At 43.6% G+C, this 17,505-nt stretch overlaps 1 protein-coding gene across 1 annotated transcript in view; it reads left to right on the top strand.

Annotated features, from left to right (window-relative positions):
* The window catches only part of LOC142471223 (uncharacterized), a 36,668-nt gene extending 26,155 nt beyond the window's left edge, over nt 1-10,513 (top strand). Inside the window, 4 exon segments of the mRNA XM_075578021.1 lie at nt 1,232-1,339; nt 7,733-7,879; nt 8,279-9,029; nt 9,031-10,513. Of these exon segments, the coding sequence (XP_075434136.1) occupies nt 1,232-1,339; nt 7,733-7,879; nt 8,279-9,029; nt 9,031-9,334 (1,310 nt within the window). The 3' untranslated portion in view covers nt 9,335-10,513.
* The last annotated feature ends 6,992 nt before the right edge of the window (nt 10,514-17,505 follow it).

Consider the following 17,505-nt stretch of genomic DNA (forward strand, 5'->3'; position numbering starts at 1 on the left):
TTTCTTCCATGAAAGCCACCCAGATGTGCATGGCCCTGGATAGGGATGCTATTGCTACTGTTGGTTTGCATGCTAAAAAATACTTTCTTATGACACTCTTCATTCTTCAGTCCATAGTGTCTTTGAAGCATACAGCATTATCGACATGCAACTTCAATTTTCTAGCAATCCTTGTGATTACAGTGTAAACTTTAGGAGGGCTTCCCAAAAACCTGACCAATTTTTCTAAAAATAAATCATCCTGGTAAATCTTTTAAGAGCAAGCAATTTCTTGTCTGGCTGTGTTCACTCGGCCTCCATCGTCCCCTTTTTAACGTTGTGCAGGGGACAATATCTAATATTCCTTTGTGAGCCCATTAATAATTTCTTACTTAGTGTGTTGATCTTCTGTGTTTTCTAACTCCAGTATTTACCGCGTTACCTTAATTAAGGGGTCTACAAGGTCTAAATTAAAATCCAAATCTATCTAATCCCAGAAAGAGTGGTGCTCCATGCTGGTGCTGCCTTTAAATGTTAATGCACTGTGTTGCTAGATCTCTTGCTGCCATCTCCACAACCCCCTAGAATAGAAGACTGAGCTCCCATAGAGAGAAAAAGATAGGCACGAAGGTGCACCGAGTAGCAAGGATACTTATCAAGTAAAAACCCACAGGGGTTTAACAACAACAGTAAAACCAATATCAATGGCAAAAATAAATCAAAATCAAACAATGTCAATTACAAATTGTACAATTAGTAAAATTAAGTAAACTTACAATTGTCCTAAGTGGAGAATGGTGCCGGAGAGCTCCGGTTGTCAGCTGGGTGCAATAGATGACGTGGGTCCGGACCCGATATGCTCGCTCACGCTGAAAACAAAACCTTCACTCTCCCGTGCACCTCTCTCACCAACTGGAAGTTCACGTAGAAGCCTCATGTGACCTCTATGCGTTTCACGTGCCAAACACGTAGAGGTCACGTGAGGCTGCAGCAAATTCTGTTGACCAGGAAGACAATCACATCAGCAAGGAGTGGGGGATCTCCAGGCTCTGACGTATCACCAGGATAAAGCAGTTTTAGGACCAGTTTTCAGAAAAGTTTTCTGTCCTACAGCGGCTACAGGTGAGGAGCTATCCAATTTGGTACCCACTGCCATGTGGAAAACCGTAAAACACATTAAGTAGAATATGTATTAAATATGAGAAAGTCAATGAAATAAGAACATTTAATTGGTATTGAATGATTTGAGCAGGTGAAATTAAAGATGAAATTGTACCAAGGGCTGAGCAAACAGAGGATCCGAGTGTGAAGAGTCACCTGGAAGCTCAGGAGATTGAAAGCCTTGAAGATACCAGCACAGGTGAGTAGAACATGTGTGAAGAAAGTAGATCAGGGCCCATATTTCCCCTATGTGCAGAGAAAAATGATTACAATTCAAATTTATGTGTAGGTATGTTCTCAAGGAAATTATGTCGTGCATCAGTATTAAAAGTAATTAGGAAAAATTCCTTATCATTCCTTATTTTTTTTAAACAATCTTTTTCCTTTATTGGGGACTTGTAACAGAAATACAGAAAATAACAGCATTATATAATTAGCAGTGAAGTCATAGGCACATGACTGCGGGTAGTACAAGCCAATCCAATAAACCTTTTCCATTGTTTTAGAGGTAGTTAAAAGGTAAGACAAAGGAAGGGGGGGAGATGGGAAAGACAAAGAGAGAAGGGTGGGGGGAGGCATTGGAGGGGGGGTTGGTGGGCGATGGTGGTTCAGTCATCTCCGATCCCGTCTGTCCCGTTGGGGCTCAGGCTAGGGCCAGGATCTGAAGGAGCGGTGGAGGAGCCCCGGCACCTGGCCATGGTTCCCAGGTTTTGTAAAATTGGGGCATCTTCTGCATTAACATAGCTGTAAGCCTTTCCATGATCATAACCGTGTTTATTCTATTAACAACTGTTCTTCTGGAGGATGCTTTTATTTGTTTCCAAGCCGCTGCGATTGAACACCTGGCGGCTGTAAGGATAGAGGAGGTCAATCTGGATAGTGGGGAGGGGAGGTCTTCTATTGGCTTTCCCAGCACATATGTCAGAGGGTCCAAGGGGACTTCCAGGCCAAGGCTTTCACAGAGAAGTTTCTGAAGTCTGGTCCAGAACTTCTGGATCTCCTGACATGACCACCAAATGTGGGCCATGTCTCCCCTTTGACCACATCCCCTCCAGTACAGGTCTGGTGTGTCGGGGAAAATCTGGCTCAGTCTGCTCGGGGTCAGGTACCATTGGAATAGAATTTTATAGATACTTTCTTTTGTTATGGTGCAAATCGATGTTTTGGTAGCTGATTCCCAGACATCCTCCAAGTCCTCCATGTCCATCTGGAGGTTGAGATCAGCAGTCTACTTTTGCATATAGGAATGGGAAGAAGGGGAGGAGTGCTGACTATCCCCCTGTAAATCTTGGATATTAGTCCTTTTTGGTACTCGCCTTTGAGGCAGAGGGATTCAAATTTGGTCAGGGCTGGGAATTTAGAGTTTTGGGAGAGAGCTCGAAGAAAATGTCTGATTTGTAAAAATTTAAACAGGTGAAGGTCGCGTGATTGATACTTATCTTGGAGCTCTTGGAAGGACAGAATGTCCTCTTTCTTCAGCAGATCTGCAACCATTCTAATATTTAGGTCCTGGAATTGACCGAATTGATTACGGGATCACCCAGGCGGGAATTCTGGGTTTCCGAAGATAGGGGTGAGTTGAGAGGGGGATGATGATAGGCCATAATTCCCTTTGTTTTTAAGCCAAATGGACCATGTGCATCTCATTGCTCCCAGTTCGAATTTCTGGGTTCGCTTTTCTTTGTTTGCTTGGGACCATAGGATAACTGGGAGGGGTGTGGGGGATGCGTGATAAGATTCTATCGCCAACCAGCAGTTAGAAGTCGGGGGGTTATTCCAGACCACCGCCTGGCGTAGTTGAGCTGCTTGATAGTATCTGATCACGTCAGGTGCGCCCAAGCCCCCCCTCGTCTTTGAGGATAGCATAACCGACCTCGGGACCCTGGGTTTACACCGTTTCCAAATAAATCGGAATATGTGGGACTGTATATTTTTCAGTTCTGATAAAGGTATCGTAACTGGGAGGGTTTGGAAGAAATATAGTAAGCGGGGGAGGATATTCATTTTACAGGAAACAATTCTGCCAAACCAGGAGATTTGGTGGTTGTTCCATGAGTCCAGGTCTTTTTTAATCCGATCAAATAGGGGAGGATAGTTTGTTTGTTAAAGCGATTTGTAAATGTTGGTTATCTTAACTCCTAAGTATTTTATGTGGGCAGAGTTCCATCTGTATTTATAGTTAGACTGCAGTAGTCTCCAGACAGGTTCTGGTAGGGAAAGGTTAAGCGCTTCCGATTTGTCCATATTAACCTTGTAGTCAGAGACCTGGCTAAATTGATCTAGTAATTTCTGAAGGTTAGGGAGGGATATGCGTGGGTAAGCGAGAGTCAAGATTACGTCGTCCGCAAAGAGGGAGATTTTATATTCCGTGTCTGCAATCGGGATACCTTTGATACTTTGTTCGGCTCTGACTTGGGCCGCTAGTGGTTCGATTGAGATTGCGAATAATAGTGGGGACAAGGGGCAGCCTTGCCTAGTTCCATTTTTGATTGGGATTGGGTTTAGTTGTCCGCCTGGTAATTTAAGGTATGCTGTGGCGCTTTGATAGAGGGCGCAAACTCCCTCTAAGAAAGGGCCTCAGAAACCGAATTTAAGCATGGTTTGGTCGAGGAAGGACCATTTAATTCAGTCAAATGCCTTCTCAGCATCAAAGCTCAATATCATGGCTTGGAGTTTATTAAGATTCACATGGTCAATAATATCAACAATTTTGCGGGTGTTGTCAGAAGCCTGTCTTCCTGACACAAAGCCCACTTGGTCAATATGAGTCTGGGGAGAATCGGGTTTAGTCTGGTTGCTAAGATCTTGCTGAAGAGTTTAAGGTCTGTATTAAGTAGGGAGATCGGTCTGTAGCTACCACAATATAGCGGATCCCTTCCTTCCTTGTGAATTATGGCTAGGTTGGCGGCCGAGATTGTGTCTGGGATCGATTCACCCTCCAGAAAGGAGTTGAACATGTCCAGGAGGTAGGGGGAGAGAGTTGACATAAACGTCTTGTAATAGGCGTTGGAGCAGCCATCTGGCCCAGGGGTCTTGGCTAGTTTAAGGTAGCTAATGGTCTGGGATAGCTCTTTTTGTGAGATTTTTTAGTTTAGTTTTTCTAACTCCTCCTCAGTGAGAGAGGGTAGGTTGCACTTTGCTAGGTATTATGAGGCTATTTTGGCGCTATCCTGTTGAAGATCTGGGGGGTGAAGGTTATACAGTTCTTCATAAGATTTGGCGAATTGTTGGGCAATTTCTTTTTCCACTAAGGAAATCTGTCCGTTTTGGGTGCGTATCTTGGTGATTTCTGATTTAACTTTTATGCCTCTCAATTTTGCGGCCAGAAGTCTATCTGCTTTGTTGCCCCTGTCGTAGAACCTTCGATTGGTCCATTTCAACACCCTCTCTACCTCTACAAGCTGTGTTTGTTTCAGTTCCGTTCTTGTTTTGTCAAGTATTTTATATAATCTTTTGGAGGGGGAGTGTTTATGTTGTTGCTCCAGATTCAGGATCTTATCTGTTAGCTCTTTTTGTGTTTTTGAGTTTTGATTTTTTCTTATAGTAGGCTATTGAGATAAGACCCCCTCTTATTGAGGCTTTATGTGCTTCCCAGAGCATTGCTGATGCCGAAACTGATCCTCTATTTATTTCGAAAAGTGAGGATAATTTTTGTCTAAATGTCAGAACTATTTTTGGGTCATTGAGGAGCAAATCATTTAGCTTCCATTTATATGTTCCCCTGAAGAAGTGCGCATGCGCACGAAACGCGTTGGGCCGTTTGTCAGATTTTATTGTGAAGTGTGGCAGAGACTTTGCAGGTCGTGTGCCTCAGAATCAGCTTGGAGAGGAGATTCTCGGTGCTTCAAATCCGCCCCAGTGAGGTGATCTCGGTGAGAGAGAGGGGGCGTAAGCCCCCGGAAGCTTCAGTGTCGCGGAGAGTGACGCAGTTCCGGTCGCCGAAGGTGAGAGTCCCTGGGAGGTCACGTGTTCGGACGGAGCAGTAACCAGAGCAGATACACCTTATCCTCTGCATATGACCTGTGGCAGTCCTGTAAGTAGGGTTCTGGTTTTATAACACCGGATCCCGCATCTGCCTCATCTATATATGTGTAATAAATTAACCTTTCAATATAGTCAGCCTTACTTGTTATATGTAGTGCCTGTCCCGTTTTGTTTGTCCTGTATGTTATTATCAGCTGTGTTGCACTATGATGTGTTTTCTTTGTCTCTTTCCCGGACATGTATATGGAGTAACATCTCGGAGAAGGCTGGAGTATCTAATTTCATCTACAGATAATCAGTCATAGAGACATTTGCACCATTGGACTTTATATCCCCTTTGAACTATTACGGCGCCGGTCTGTATTGTTTATGTTTTGGTTTTTTACTAACTGTGTCTTGGGGTTAGTATCACCTGGCAGCCTATGTCATATAATTATTGTATAGTGTAGAATCACTTTGTATCACTTTACTTAAGGTATATCAATATCAATTTTAGCGCTATATACACCGTTTTTTTTTTCTCTCTTCCATTTATATGTGCTGCTTTTTACGAAAGGCAGAGAGAGGGTTATTTCGACAGGGGCATGGTCAGACCATGTAATTGGACCTATATTGGACTGGGATGATGCCTGGAGAACATTATTGGTGCCTAGAAAATAGTCGATCCGCGAGTAAGACTGATGAGGGGCTGAAAAGAATGTGTAGTCCCTCTGACCGAAGTGCTGGGTACTCCAGATATCCACTAGGCAAAAATTTTGTAACATTTCTCGAAACTTTTTGGCCTTTTTTTGAGTTTGGGCCGTGTGGGGGGTTGGGGAAGTGGGAGGAGGGGGTGGGAGAGGATGGGAGGCGGGGGATGAGGGGGGGTGGGGAAGGGGGGTGGGGGGACAGAGGGGAAAAGGGGGGTAAGGGGGGTGGGGGGTGTGAGAAGGGAAAGGGGGAGGGGGGAGGGAGGAGGATGGGGTTGTGTAGCCACGTGTAAAATAGTTTGATACATTTGCGATAGCCATTGTAAACAACCTACATTGGATATGAGCATTTTTAAACATTTGTTGAGCAGATTTAAGGGTTCTTGATAGGTACGTAACAGCATAGTATTTGATCATCGTATGGGGAGGGGTAGAACCAATGCAGAAGTGGGGAAGTAGGGGGGGGGGATCTCCTGCTGAAATGAAGTATGCTGGGGAACATCATGAGGGAAGTATATATTCAGCGGCATCTTATTTCCAGTAATGTATATGGAGACATGGTGGGGGGGTGCAATTCCTCTGATGACCCCACAGGGGCGGAGGGGTGGGGGAGGAAGGGGAGGGGGGGTGGGAAGAGAGGAGGAGGATGGGGCAGTATAACCACATGTATAACAGTTTGATACATTTGCGATAACCTTTGTAAAAACATACTGTACAGTGGATGAGAAACATTTTTAAACATTTATTGAGCAGTTTTGAGGGTTCTTGACAGATACGTAGAGACACAATATTTAATCAGCTTATGGGGAGGGGAGGAGCTAAGCCGAGGTGGGGGGGGGGGCTCGTTGGGAATCTTTCTTTCAGGAACAAAGGGGGCTGGTTGTGGGAACGGGAGCATGGAGGGGGGATGGGTGGGTGGGGAGGGTAAGCATTTGGCCGTGTTGATGTATTGGGGTTCGCAGGAGTTCAAGAGCAGAGATCTTTTCCGGGATACTCTTAGGGTCGAGGGGGTCAATTAGTTGGGGAGGAAGGAGGGTTCTTAAGTGGTTAGTCTGGCTTCTACCCATCGGCACGGCGGACGGGATATGAAGGCCTCTGTGGGGTCTTTGGTTAGCAATGCGTGAGCGGTCTCTGCTTGGTTCAGCCAATGTTGCTCAATTTCAAATTGAGCTGGTAGTGTGTGCCCCGTGGCATGCTCCAACTCTTCGGCGCCATCTTGGATTTCAGGATTTGACTTCGGCTGTTTCTGTGCCAGCTGGAAAAACTTTGTTACGGGGTTCTGGACCCATTTTTGTTTTGCATCCATTCCCTTAATGTCGGGGGGAGGTTTGGTAGCCTTTTGGGTTGTTTTTGTGTTGGAGGGAAAGCTTGTTCTAAGCAATTTCGTAGGAGGTCATCATTCCTTATTTTAACCTTTAGAATACTCTAATAATGTACCTGCTACGGCCCAGGGCATGCCATACTGTAGGTCCTTGTGACATTCCAGGTAAATCATCATTAAAATGCTAGTTTTCATGGGGTTGATCAGAATCCCAAGATCAGAATTCTGTTTGTCACCCTGGGGGAGATTCCCGAACATGTGATTGCTACCAATGGGGATCCCAACCCCATGAAGTCCCGTGGCCCATCTTTAGGAGCATCACCTTTACCTTACAGGGTGGTGATATTATATAGCAGCATGGCGAGGAGTCTTGTTTTTCTATTTGTTTTGTTTCCATATTCAAGTTCTGTATTGTCTTTGTAATGATTACATATAGAGAGATAGCAGGCAACATATAATGTGGAACAGAACATATAACTAAACTCGAAAGTGTTACCACCAAAAAGCCAATACCCCTCATTGTCAAATTATGCTCATAGTGAATTAATTGTTAGATTATACTGTGATGATACACTCACTGTGCATTTCCTTCCAACAGATGGATCCATGTGCTGGATCAACACTGCAGCGTGTTCAACAAATAGGACAATGGAAAATATTAATTTCCCCTCAGAGGGGAAGTGTCATAAATGCAATGAATGTTGGAGACACTTTGCTAACAAATCTCATCTTATTGTACATCAGATACTGCACCGACACACTTTATTCGAGCAAATACCCGGTATGTACCTGGCAGATACCTGGAATGCGCCGCTCCTCACCTCTGACAAGCCCCGTTGCATTTGCCTTCCGAGCCTGGGTTCATGCCTGGCTGATGGGCGGCTGATCTGTTAAATGATAATGATTAGGATTTAATAGGCTGCAATGCTTCGCGTGTCTACCAGATGGCATAAATTCATGAATTGTAATGCAGTTTATATATATATACTGTGCAGTATTGCAGCCAGCGGGAATAAAATGCTTCAATCCCTGCTTGGAAAATAACTCAATGTACTCGGGCGGAAAACAGTCACAAACCTCAATACACCCGGGTATACCCGAATTCGTGGGACTAGCCAAGCTCGAATAAAGTGTGTCGCCAGTGTAACACACACAGGAGAGAAGCCTCATAAATGCAAGGAATGTGGGAAACAGTTTACTTACAAATCTAAACTTATTGTACATCAGAAAACACACACAGGAGAGAAACTTCATAAATGCAATGAATGTGGGAAACCGTTTCCTTACAAATCCAGTCTTCTTGAACATCAGAGAAAGCACACAGGAGAGAAGCCTCATAAATGCAATGAATGTGGGAAACACTTCACTCGCAAATCTAATCTTGTTGCGCATCAGAAAACACACACAGAGGAGAAGCCTCATAAATGTAATGAATGTGGGAAACAGTTTACTTTCAAATCTGATCTTATTGTACATCAGAAAACACACACGGGAGAGAAGCCTCATAAATGCAATGAATGTGGGAAATACTTCACTCTCGAATCTTATCTTAATGTACATCTGAGAACGCACACAGGAGTGAAGCCTCATAAATGCAATGAATGTGGGAAACACTTCAACCGCAAATCTAATCTTGTTTATCATCAGAAAACACACACAGGAGAGAAGCCTCATACATGCAAGGAATGTGGGAAACAGTTTACTTACAAATCTAATCTTATTGTTCATCAGATAACACACACAGGAAAGAAGCCTCATAAATGCAATGAATGTGAGAAACAGTTTACTTTCAAATCCAGTCTTATCGTACATCAGAAAACACATACAGGAGAGAATGCTCACAAATGCAATGAATGTGGGAAACACTTCACCCGCAAATCTAATCTTGTTGAACATCAGAAAACACACAGGAGAGAATTCTCATAAATGCAATGAATGTGGGAAACAGTTCGCTTCCAATTGTAGTCTTATTGTACATCAGAAAACACACACAGGAGAGAAGCATCATATATGTAATGAATGTGGGAAACACTTCACTCGCAAATCTAGTCTTATACATCAGAGAACACACACAGGAGAAAAGCATCATTCATGTAATGAATGTGTGAAGCACTTCACTTTCAAATCTAACCTTATTATTATACATCAGAGAACACACACAGGAGAGAAGCCTCATAAGTGTAATTACTGTAGGAAATAGTTTACTCACAAATATAGTCTAATTATACATGAGAGATTACACATAGGAGAGAAGAAGCCCTAATAAATGTAATGAATATGGAAAATATTTTGCTATCAAATCTTGTTATACAGTAGCAGCAGCTTTTATTTGAACAAATGTCGGCGGCATGCCGGGATCTACTCCGGCTGCCGCCAGTCAAGACCGCGCGCCGCCGCGTTTCCTACACGCACCCCCCTCCACCTTGCACGCATTTTTGCCCCCCTTCCCGACCCCGAACCCGGCTCCTGCTCTGCCCCTCTGCTTCCCCGCACCCCCGCTTACCTCACTTTAAACTCCAGGGGTGTCGGGAAAGCCGGGCGCGCACGTGACTGTGATGTCACAGTGCGCCGCAACAAGCCGCGTCACCACACTTCCCGCACGCATCCTGCCGTGTGGGAAGTGTTCAAATAAAAGCTGCCGGTACTGTACATCAAAGAAACCACACAGGGTAGAACAGTCATACGTTCCCTGACCTTGGGAAACACTTCTTGTAAGTCCGCTCTTAATCGACATCAGATAAGTCATACAAGAGAAAAGCCTTATGCTTGCTCTTAGTGTGGGAATTGCTTTAATCACAGGTCAAATCTTCTTCAATACCAGAAAACTCATAAAGAAGAGAAATAATGTTTGCCTTGAATGGGGGAAATACTTTGCTTCAAAATGTAATTTGACAGCATATCAGAGAATGCACAACGGAGAGAGACTTACGTTCAATATTTTTAGGAAAGTCGCTTTTTATTGCCTCAAAATTCACGAGACAATCCACACTGTATGTTTTCCCTAAATGTGGGAAATGCTTTTCTGAGTAATCAAGTCTTTTTACACACCAGACAAACTCACACAAGAGAGAAGCCATGAATGTGGGAAATGGAACTTCTCATGACGTGTATATATATTTTGTCACACACCAGCGAACACATGTAGTAGAAGCTGTTTGTACCACGCGGGAAAAACTTTGTTAATAAATTAAAATATTTCTATGCATCAAAAAATGCCACATAAAATGAAAGACTTGCTAGTAAACCCACACATGAATCATGGAAAACCTGTTCATAATGGGATACCCTGTATTTAATTTTCTTTTCTTGAATGTTCAATTTGCACTTATTTTCTGCAAAAATGTCCTGATTAACAAGAAATAAAGAAAATGTTGGGGAATTGTTCCTTTTTGTTTTGAACTCAAAGTTGTAGGCACTGGATTAGTCCTAGAGAACTGTAGATATTAGATTGTGAAAGCAATGTAAACTGTCTGCAATACCGGCCAGAAACTCAAGTTGGTAATTGTCGGCAAAAGTCAGTTATTGTGTCTTAAAAATCTAATTGCAATGCAACCTGTCACTTATTCCCATTCATGTGTGCACGATCTGATATCACACAGATGTTTAGTACTGTATGTACTTCAAGTTTATTTAATTTAAATCTAAAGAGTAAAAACATGAACACACCAAAAATACTTTTTCAGAGAAATAAATGTTTTATTTGCACACGATAATAAAGTAAAAATGAATAATACATAAATACATAGGGGCCTATGCACTAAGCAGCGGTAAGCCATTTATCGCCACCTTATCGGCAAAAAAGCTTACAGCGTTTCAGTAAGCAAGATAAGTCGGCGATAAAAGCTGTTTTGGGTAAAAAAATGGTCAGAGAAAAAAAATCACCAAACGACTCCCCCTCACACCGCTCCCTTCTCACCCCTTACGTCTCCCCCCTCTCCCTCCCTCCCCCTCCTTACCCATTCACCCTCACTCCTCACCCTTCTCATCACCCCTCCCCCTTCTCATCACCCCTCCCCCTTCTCATCACCCCTCCCTCTCCTCCTTACCCCTCCTCACTTCTCCCCTTCCTCCTCACTTCTCCCCCTCACCCCTTCTCCTTACTCCTCCCATTCTTACCCACCCTCTTCACCAATACCCCTTCTCCTCACTCCTCTTTCTCCACACCTCTCCCTCTCATCTGCCCCTCCCCCTCAACTGTCCCCCTTCTCACCAACCCCCCTTCTCCTCACCAATACCCCCTTCTCACCAAACCCCCTTTCTCCACACAATCCCCCTTCCCCTCACACCCTTTCTCCTCATTCCTCTGACTTCTCCTAACCCCTCACCTTCTTTTCTCCTCACTTCTCCCCTCACCACCCCCTTCTTCTCATCCCCTTTCTCCTCCTCCTGCTCACCCATCCCCCTCCTCACCACTCCTGCTTCCCCTCCCCCTCATTATCACCTTTCCCTACCCCTGACCCCTTTTCCTCACCTCTCGCCCTTCTCACCAACCCCCCTTTCCCTCACCAATCACCCCTTCTCACCAACACCCTCATCCTCACCAACCCCCTTCTCAATCCTAACGCTCACCCCTCCCCTTTCTCCTCATGCCTCCCTCACCTCCCACCTCCCCTTTCTCCTATCTCCTTCCCCTCACCACCCCCTTCCCTTCACCATTCCCTACTCTTCACCACCCCCTTATCCTCACCACCCCTCCCCACTCTCTTCACAACACCCCTTCTCCTGGCTATATCCTCATGGATGCCGGTCAGACCCCTTAAACTTAATGTCTAAAACTTGGCTCCACATATCTCCTCCTTAAACTCGTCTAATACCCCCCTTTTCCTTCACAGTACCATACCATGGTATCATATATCCTGTCACCAGAGCACCTTGCCTAGGTGTGACAGTTTGTCCCATTTCTTCTCCATCTACGCCATGGTTAAAATGTGTTGCTTCTTTCATCTCTACTGCTCTCTCTCGCCTTAAACCTACAGCATTTCGAGGCGCATGCGCGACTGCAGAGTAGATGGCAGCCTAGCTTTTTATCTGCGCCGATACCCAGCGCAATAACCGCATAATTGACACTAATAAGCACCCGCAAACCACATCAAAGGTCGAAAGCAGGTGTCAGAACACATAGAGATGATGACGCGATCAAAAAACTTGCAGCGATCTAAGGCTCTTAAGTCATATTTCGCTACGACAGAGCACACAAGCCGGAAGAGAACCGCCATTAAAAGAGTCAGGAGAGTTTGATTCGGAGATGGAATCAAGACAAGAATGGGAGGATAGAGAGTTGGTCAACAGAGCAGACTTAAAAAGTGATCTGAGGTCCCTGTTTAATGACCTCAAGTAATTTTTCCAATCGGAAATAGCGGAGCTGAGGAAGGACATAGGCAAATAGGGGATAGAACTGATGAATTGAAAAAGAGAATGGAGACCAAAGCCATGGCAATGCAGAAGCAGGAAAAGACTACCAACTTTCTGAATGCAGATCTCAGGCACCATGGAGTGGCAAGAGGATGCAGAAAACCGCGACAGGAGAAATAATATAAGGGTAAGGTTGATACCTGAATCAGTGGAGAATGTTGAGGACTTTGTCTCCCAATGGCTAAACTCGGTGCTCCCTGAGAAAATAAGAGGCAGAGATTCAGCTTGATCAATGTCATAGGGCACTGAGGGCCAAGCCGCAACGAGAGGAAGCCCCTAGAGACGTGATTGTCCGCTTTCACTTTATCAAGGCAAAGAAGATCTTGCCAAAGCTACAAGAAATGTCCCCATTAAAATATTTGACGATATACAGATACAAGTTATTTCAAGACCTGTCCCCAAGCATGCTAAACCGTAGATTCAGATTACAGCCAGTGACCAGAATCCTAAGGGAAAATGGCGTCCATTATCACTGGACATTCCTATTTGGATTACTGGTCATCAGAGGTGGCCGGGCTGTGGCTATGCGTTCTATAGAAGAAGGTGCTGAATTCCTTAAAAAACTTGAAATAGAATCGAATTTCTCACACTTCTCATGAAGAACCATCCACAGAGGCGTCCTGGCGCAAAGTGAGGAGAGCAACACGAGGCCGGGAGGATAGGGCGGCCAGCTGAGGTCCTAAAGAGCTGAGATTGCTTCTATTTCCAGCCAATTAACTTTTAAAGGAACTATTGTGTGTCCTAGGTGTACAAAGCTGTCTTGGAGTCGGAGCCAGGTCTTCTATGCTGCTCTGCAGAAGAGAGGGGAAAAATTATTATCTATGCTGGGTCAGGGGCACCAGTGGAGGACCCACCCGGGAACGTGGATCCTCACTTATGTTAGGAGGGCCAGAAGAGAAATGAGCTGGAGTAGTAGCCTGATAGTCCCCTATACCACGGGGACACGTGGCGATTAGCAATGGCGGCGATGAGCGAGGTTGTCCTGGAGGAAGGCCTGTCAGATTGTACGGGGGTCCCAAACCGGGTTTGGGTGCATGCATTCCCCTCTTGATGAAGGGTCCCTGCGTGACAATGAACACAGAGGGGTTGATGGACAATTGGGACAGAGGTATGGCTTGGAGGAGGGAAAGCCACAATTTTAAGATGGCGGGCTGCCGCATGATGTTACAGCAGCAAGTCAGACCACCCCCAGAAAAGATGGTGGCCAGCTGGAATGGTATGTGAGGCCACAGTAATGTATACGGTCACATTAATTTGTAAGCTTATCAAGAGAGGGCCTGCATCTGAAAGAAAGACAGCGGCTATAGAAAGGGGGGGTGGAAGAAAAAAGAAAGTTTTTGGAGTTAGGTGGAGAAGGAGGGTGAGGGGTTAGAGGGCATAATGCTACTGCACCGACACACTTTATTCGAGCAAATACCCAGTATGTACCTGGCAGATACCTGGAATGCGCCGCTCCTCACCTCTGACAAGCCCCGTTGCGTTTGCCTTCCCAGCCTGGGTTCATGCCTGGCTGACGGGCGGCTGATCTGTTAAATGATAATGATTAGGATTTAATAGGCTGCAATGCTTCGCGTGTCTACCAGATGGCTTAAATTCATGAATTGTAATGCAGTATATATATATATACTGTGCAGTATTGCAGCCAGCGGGAATAAAATGCTTCAATCCCTGCTTGGAAAATACCTCAATGCACTCGGGCAGAAAACAGTCACAAACCTCAATACACCCGGGTATACCCGAATTCGTGGGACTAGCCGAGCTCGAATAAAGTGTGTCGCCAGTGTAGATCTTAGAGGTCAAATAGGAGGTATAGAAGGGATGATCATTAAGGATCCTAAGGAGCGAGCTTGTATACTAAGGGTAAGTAGTATAACCACAATGGCCATCTCAAAAGAGCAATATGGAGGAAATATAGGATTATAATTCTCAGGACGGCTATACAAAGGGGCTATAGTAGACACCAATAATAGGAATAGGTCATCCATGGGCATATACACTTTGTATACAGTAAGGAGGACAAGTGGCAGCTTGAGTTAGGCTGGGAGAGAGGCTATACTCTGGTTAACAGTTGTAAAGGAAGACAAAATTAGAAAGTAGTTTAAATTGTGGGGTCATTAAGGTCATCCAGGGCCTAGTTAGTTCACGCTGGGAGTTCAAGGAGCTCGGTCCGGGCCTAGCTGGGTTCCAGCACGAATCAGTCACGTTGGGATCACTCAATTTTTATAATTATGAGTTGCAGTTCTAAAATGGTTTGATAAAGGTATTCATAATTAGGTTATAATGTTAGTCAATTATGTTGTAAGATATGTTAAGTGTTAAAATGCTGGGTCAGAGGTGGGTGCGGCCCCTGCTCAGGTTGTCTTCATGCCCCATCCAGTTAGTGTGAGGAGATGTCTCCTGAGCACCAACAAAGTCCCATGGGATACTGGACACTTTCTGTGTCTGGATTTGGGGACCCTGGTACGTAAGGGTCTGGAGAAATATCTTTTCCCAAGGACATTCGGGTCTAGGTCTATATTGACTGTTAAAGACCTGGTTAGAGTGCATTTTTTTGTTGTTTTGTTCTTTCAGTTGGTTTGGTCTCCCACTCCTGTTACCCTTCCCCCTCTTCCCTTCCCCCTCCTTCTCTCACCCTTCCAGGTCCGTTGGAGACACATGTGAGTATGTGGTTTACTGTGATAGGTGTAGCCATCCCATGTAGCGTATGCTTGAAGATGCTGTTCATCTAATTCACGTGGAGTCTCCATTGCTTTGGCATCTGTAATACCATCCTCATCGGGTACAGATGGTGGACTGGCATTCATACTGGCATGACTTATTAAATAGTCTCTGGTGTGCTGGATCACCGAAAAGCGGGACGCAGAGAAGCGGGGCCTTCCTGTATAGTTAGACAGTAGTTATAGCCCAATATGTGACGTAGGATGTGACGTCATTGAAAGCATGTCACATGGTACTAGAGCCAATCAGAGCGTGGGAACTCCATCCCTACTCTGATTGGCTGTAGTACGTCACATCCTTTTCCCCCCCCCAAGCCTCTGTCACATGGTATACTAGAGCCAATCAGAGTAGGGATGGAGTTCCCATGCTCCGATTGGCTACCATACCATGTGAGGGCAGCCATGTGTCTTTTCATGACGTCATCTTAAAGGCAATTGAAGCAAAGCCATTCTGATTGGCTGTGCTGTCATTGCCTTTAAGTGACGTCATCATTTTTATTTTTATCGGCCAAAACACATGGTTTTCACGGCCCAATCAGGACCGTGGGAACCATGACGAAAAATGTGACGTCATAGGCATTTAAAAGCCTATGTCGTCTCATTTTGAAGCCAGACGCCGCGGAGGAAGGACCTCCGGACAAGAAAGAAGACCAGGGCGTGGCCGCAGGTGGAAAGAAGAGCCCGCCCCGCCCGGAAGAAGATAGAAGAAAGAATACAGATGAAGATAAAGATGGATTACAAGTAGAAGACCCGTGGATTGATTTGGATTTTTAGTTTAATGTTTATTATTTTATGTTTTTTTATTTTATGGGTTCCTGTTCGTGGATTGATTCGTGAGTAAGCTGCGCAACGGGAGTCGGTGGGGGCCAAGTAATGGTAAGTGAACTAAAGAAATGTATTTTATTTAACTTGTTAATTTTTTTTAAAGCTTTTTTAACATGTGTATTATTATTTTTTTGTGGTATATCATTTCTTGCCACTGTATGTATGTATGTATAAATGTCTAGAGAGATATATACATACAGGGTAAGAAATGATGTTGTTTTAAAAGCTTGATTTGATGTGTTTTAAATTAATTTGACTATGCAGCTATGCTTTATTGTGAGTTTAAAGTATTTTAAAATTAGATAGATGTAATTGTTGATATTGTATTGTGTGTTTGAGGGAGGTCAGGGCTAGCCTTGGTTTTAAAGTTTGTATATTTTTTCACATGCTGAATTGTTCTGCTCGAGGCGTGAATTAGTTAATTGTTTCATTGTTCGGGATGGACTGTCAATTGTTTAGGGATGTAAATAATGATTGCTAATTGATTTCTGTTTACTTGATTGGTTAAAATAGTTGACTTGTTTGGAAGTACTGTATTTGTATTTAGCTTGCAATGATATTGTTCACATTCATTTGCAGAATGTATATGGTGCATAGATTTTATGCATCATTTATACAATGTAAATGCAATGTATGGATTGGAAGGTGAGGTTTTTCTTTGTCATTTGATGATTTAGATTGTAAGATCAGTTAGGATTATTAAAGGATATTCATTGTAATGTAGTGTGTCTGTATGGAGAAGTGTTATTTGTACGACAGTATGGTTTTGATAACCCTTCTACATTTATTTGTATATTGGTTCATCATGTGTGTGTATATACTGTGTGTATATATATATATATAATATATATATATATACAGTGTTCGACAAACCTATACATTTGCTCGCCCCGGGCAAGTGGATTTAACATCGTGGCGAGCTCCTATTGGCCCCAGCAGCATACGTTTGGTACTAGGTGGCGAGTAGATTTTTTTTGTGTGGCGAGTAGATTTTTTGGTGATTTGTCAATCACTGTATATATATATATATATATATATATATATATATATATATATATATATATATACAGTATGTATATATATATATATATATATATATATATATATATATATATATATATATATATATATACTGTATATACTGTATATGTATAGGGATTGTTATTATATATATACTGTATATATACAGTATATATATACAGTATATATATATATATATATATATATATATATATATATACTGTATATATATACATATATATTTATTTATCTTCATGTATTTATTTATTTAGATTTATTTATTAATTGTGGGGCTGCTGTGCGTGAAGTTTTTTTAGGGGGTTGCGGGTGCACTTAACCCCTTCACGACCGTAGCAGTTAATACCGCTACCGTCGTGAAGGGGTTAAGTGCACCCGC

This window comes from Ascaphus truei, chromosome 20 (genome assembly GCF_040206685.1).
Source record: "Ascaphus truei isolate aAscTru1 chromosome 20, aAscTru1.hap1, whole genome shotgun sequence".
NCBI lineage: Eukaryota > Metazoa > Chordata > Amphibia > Anura > Ascaphidae > Ascaphus > Ascaphus truei.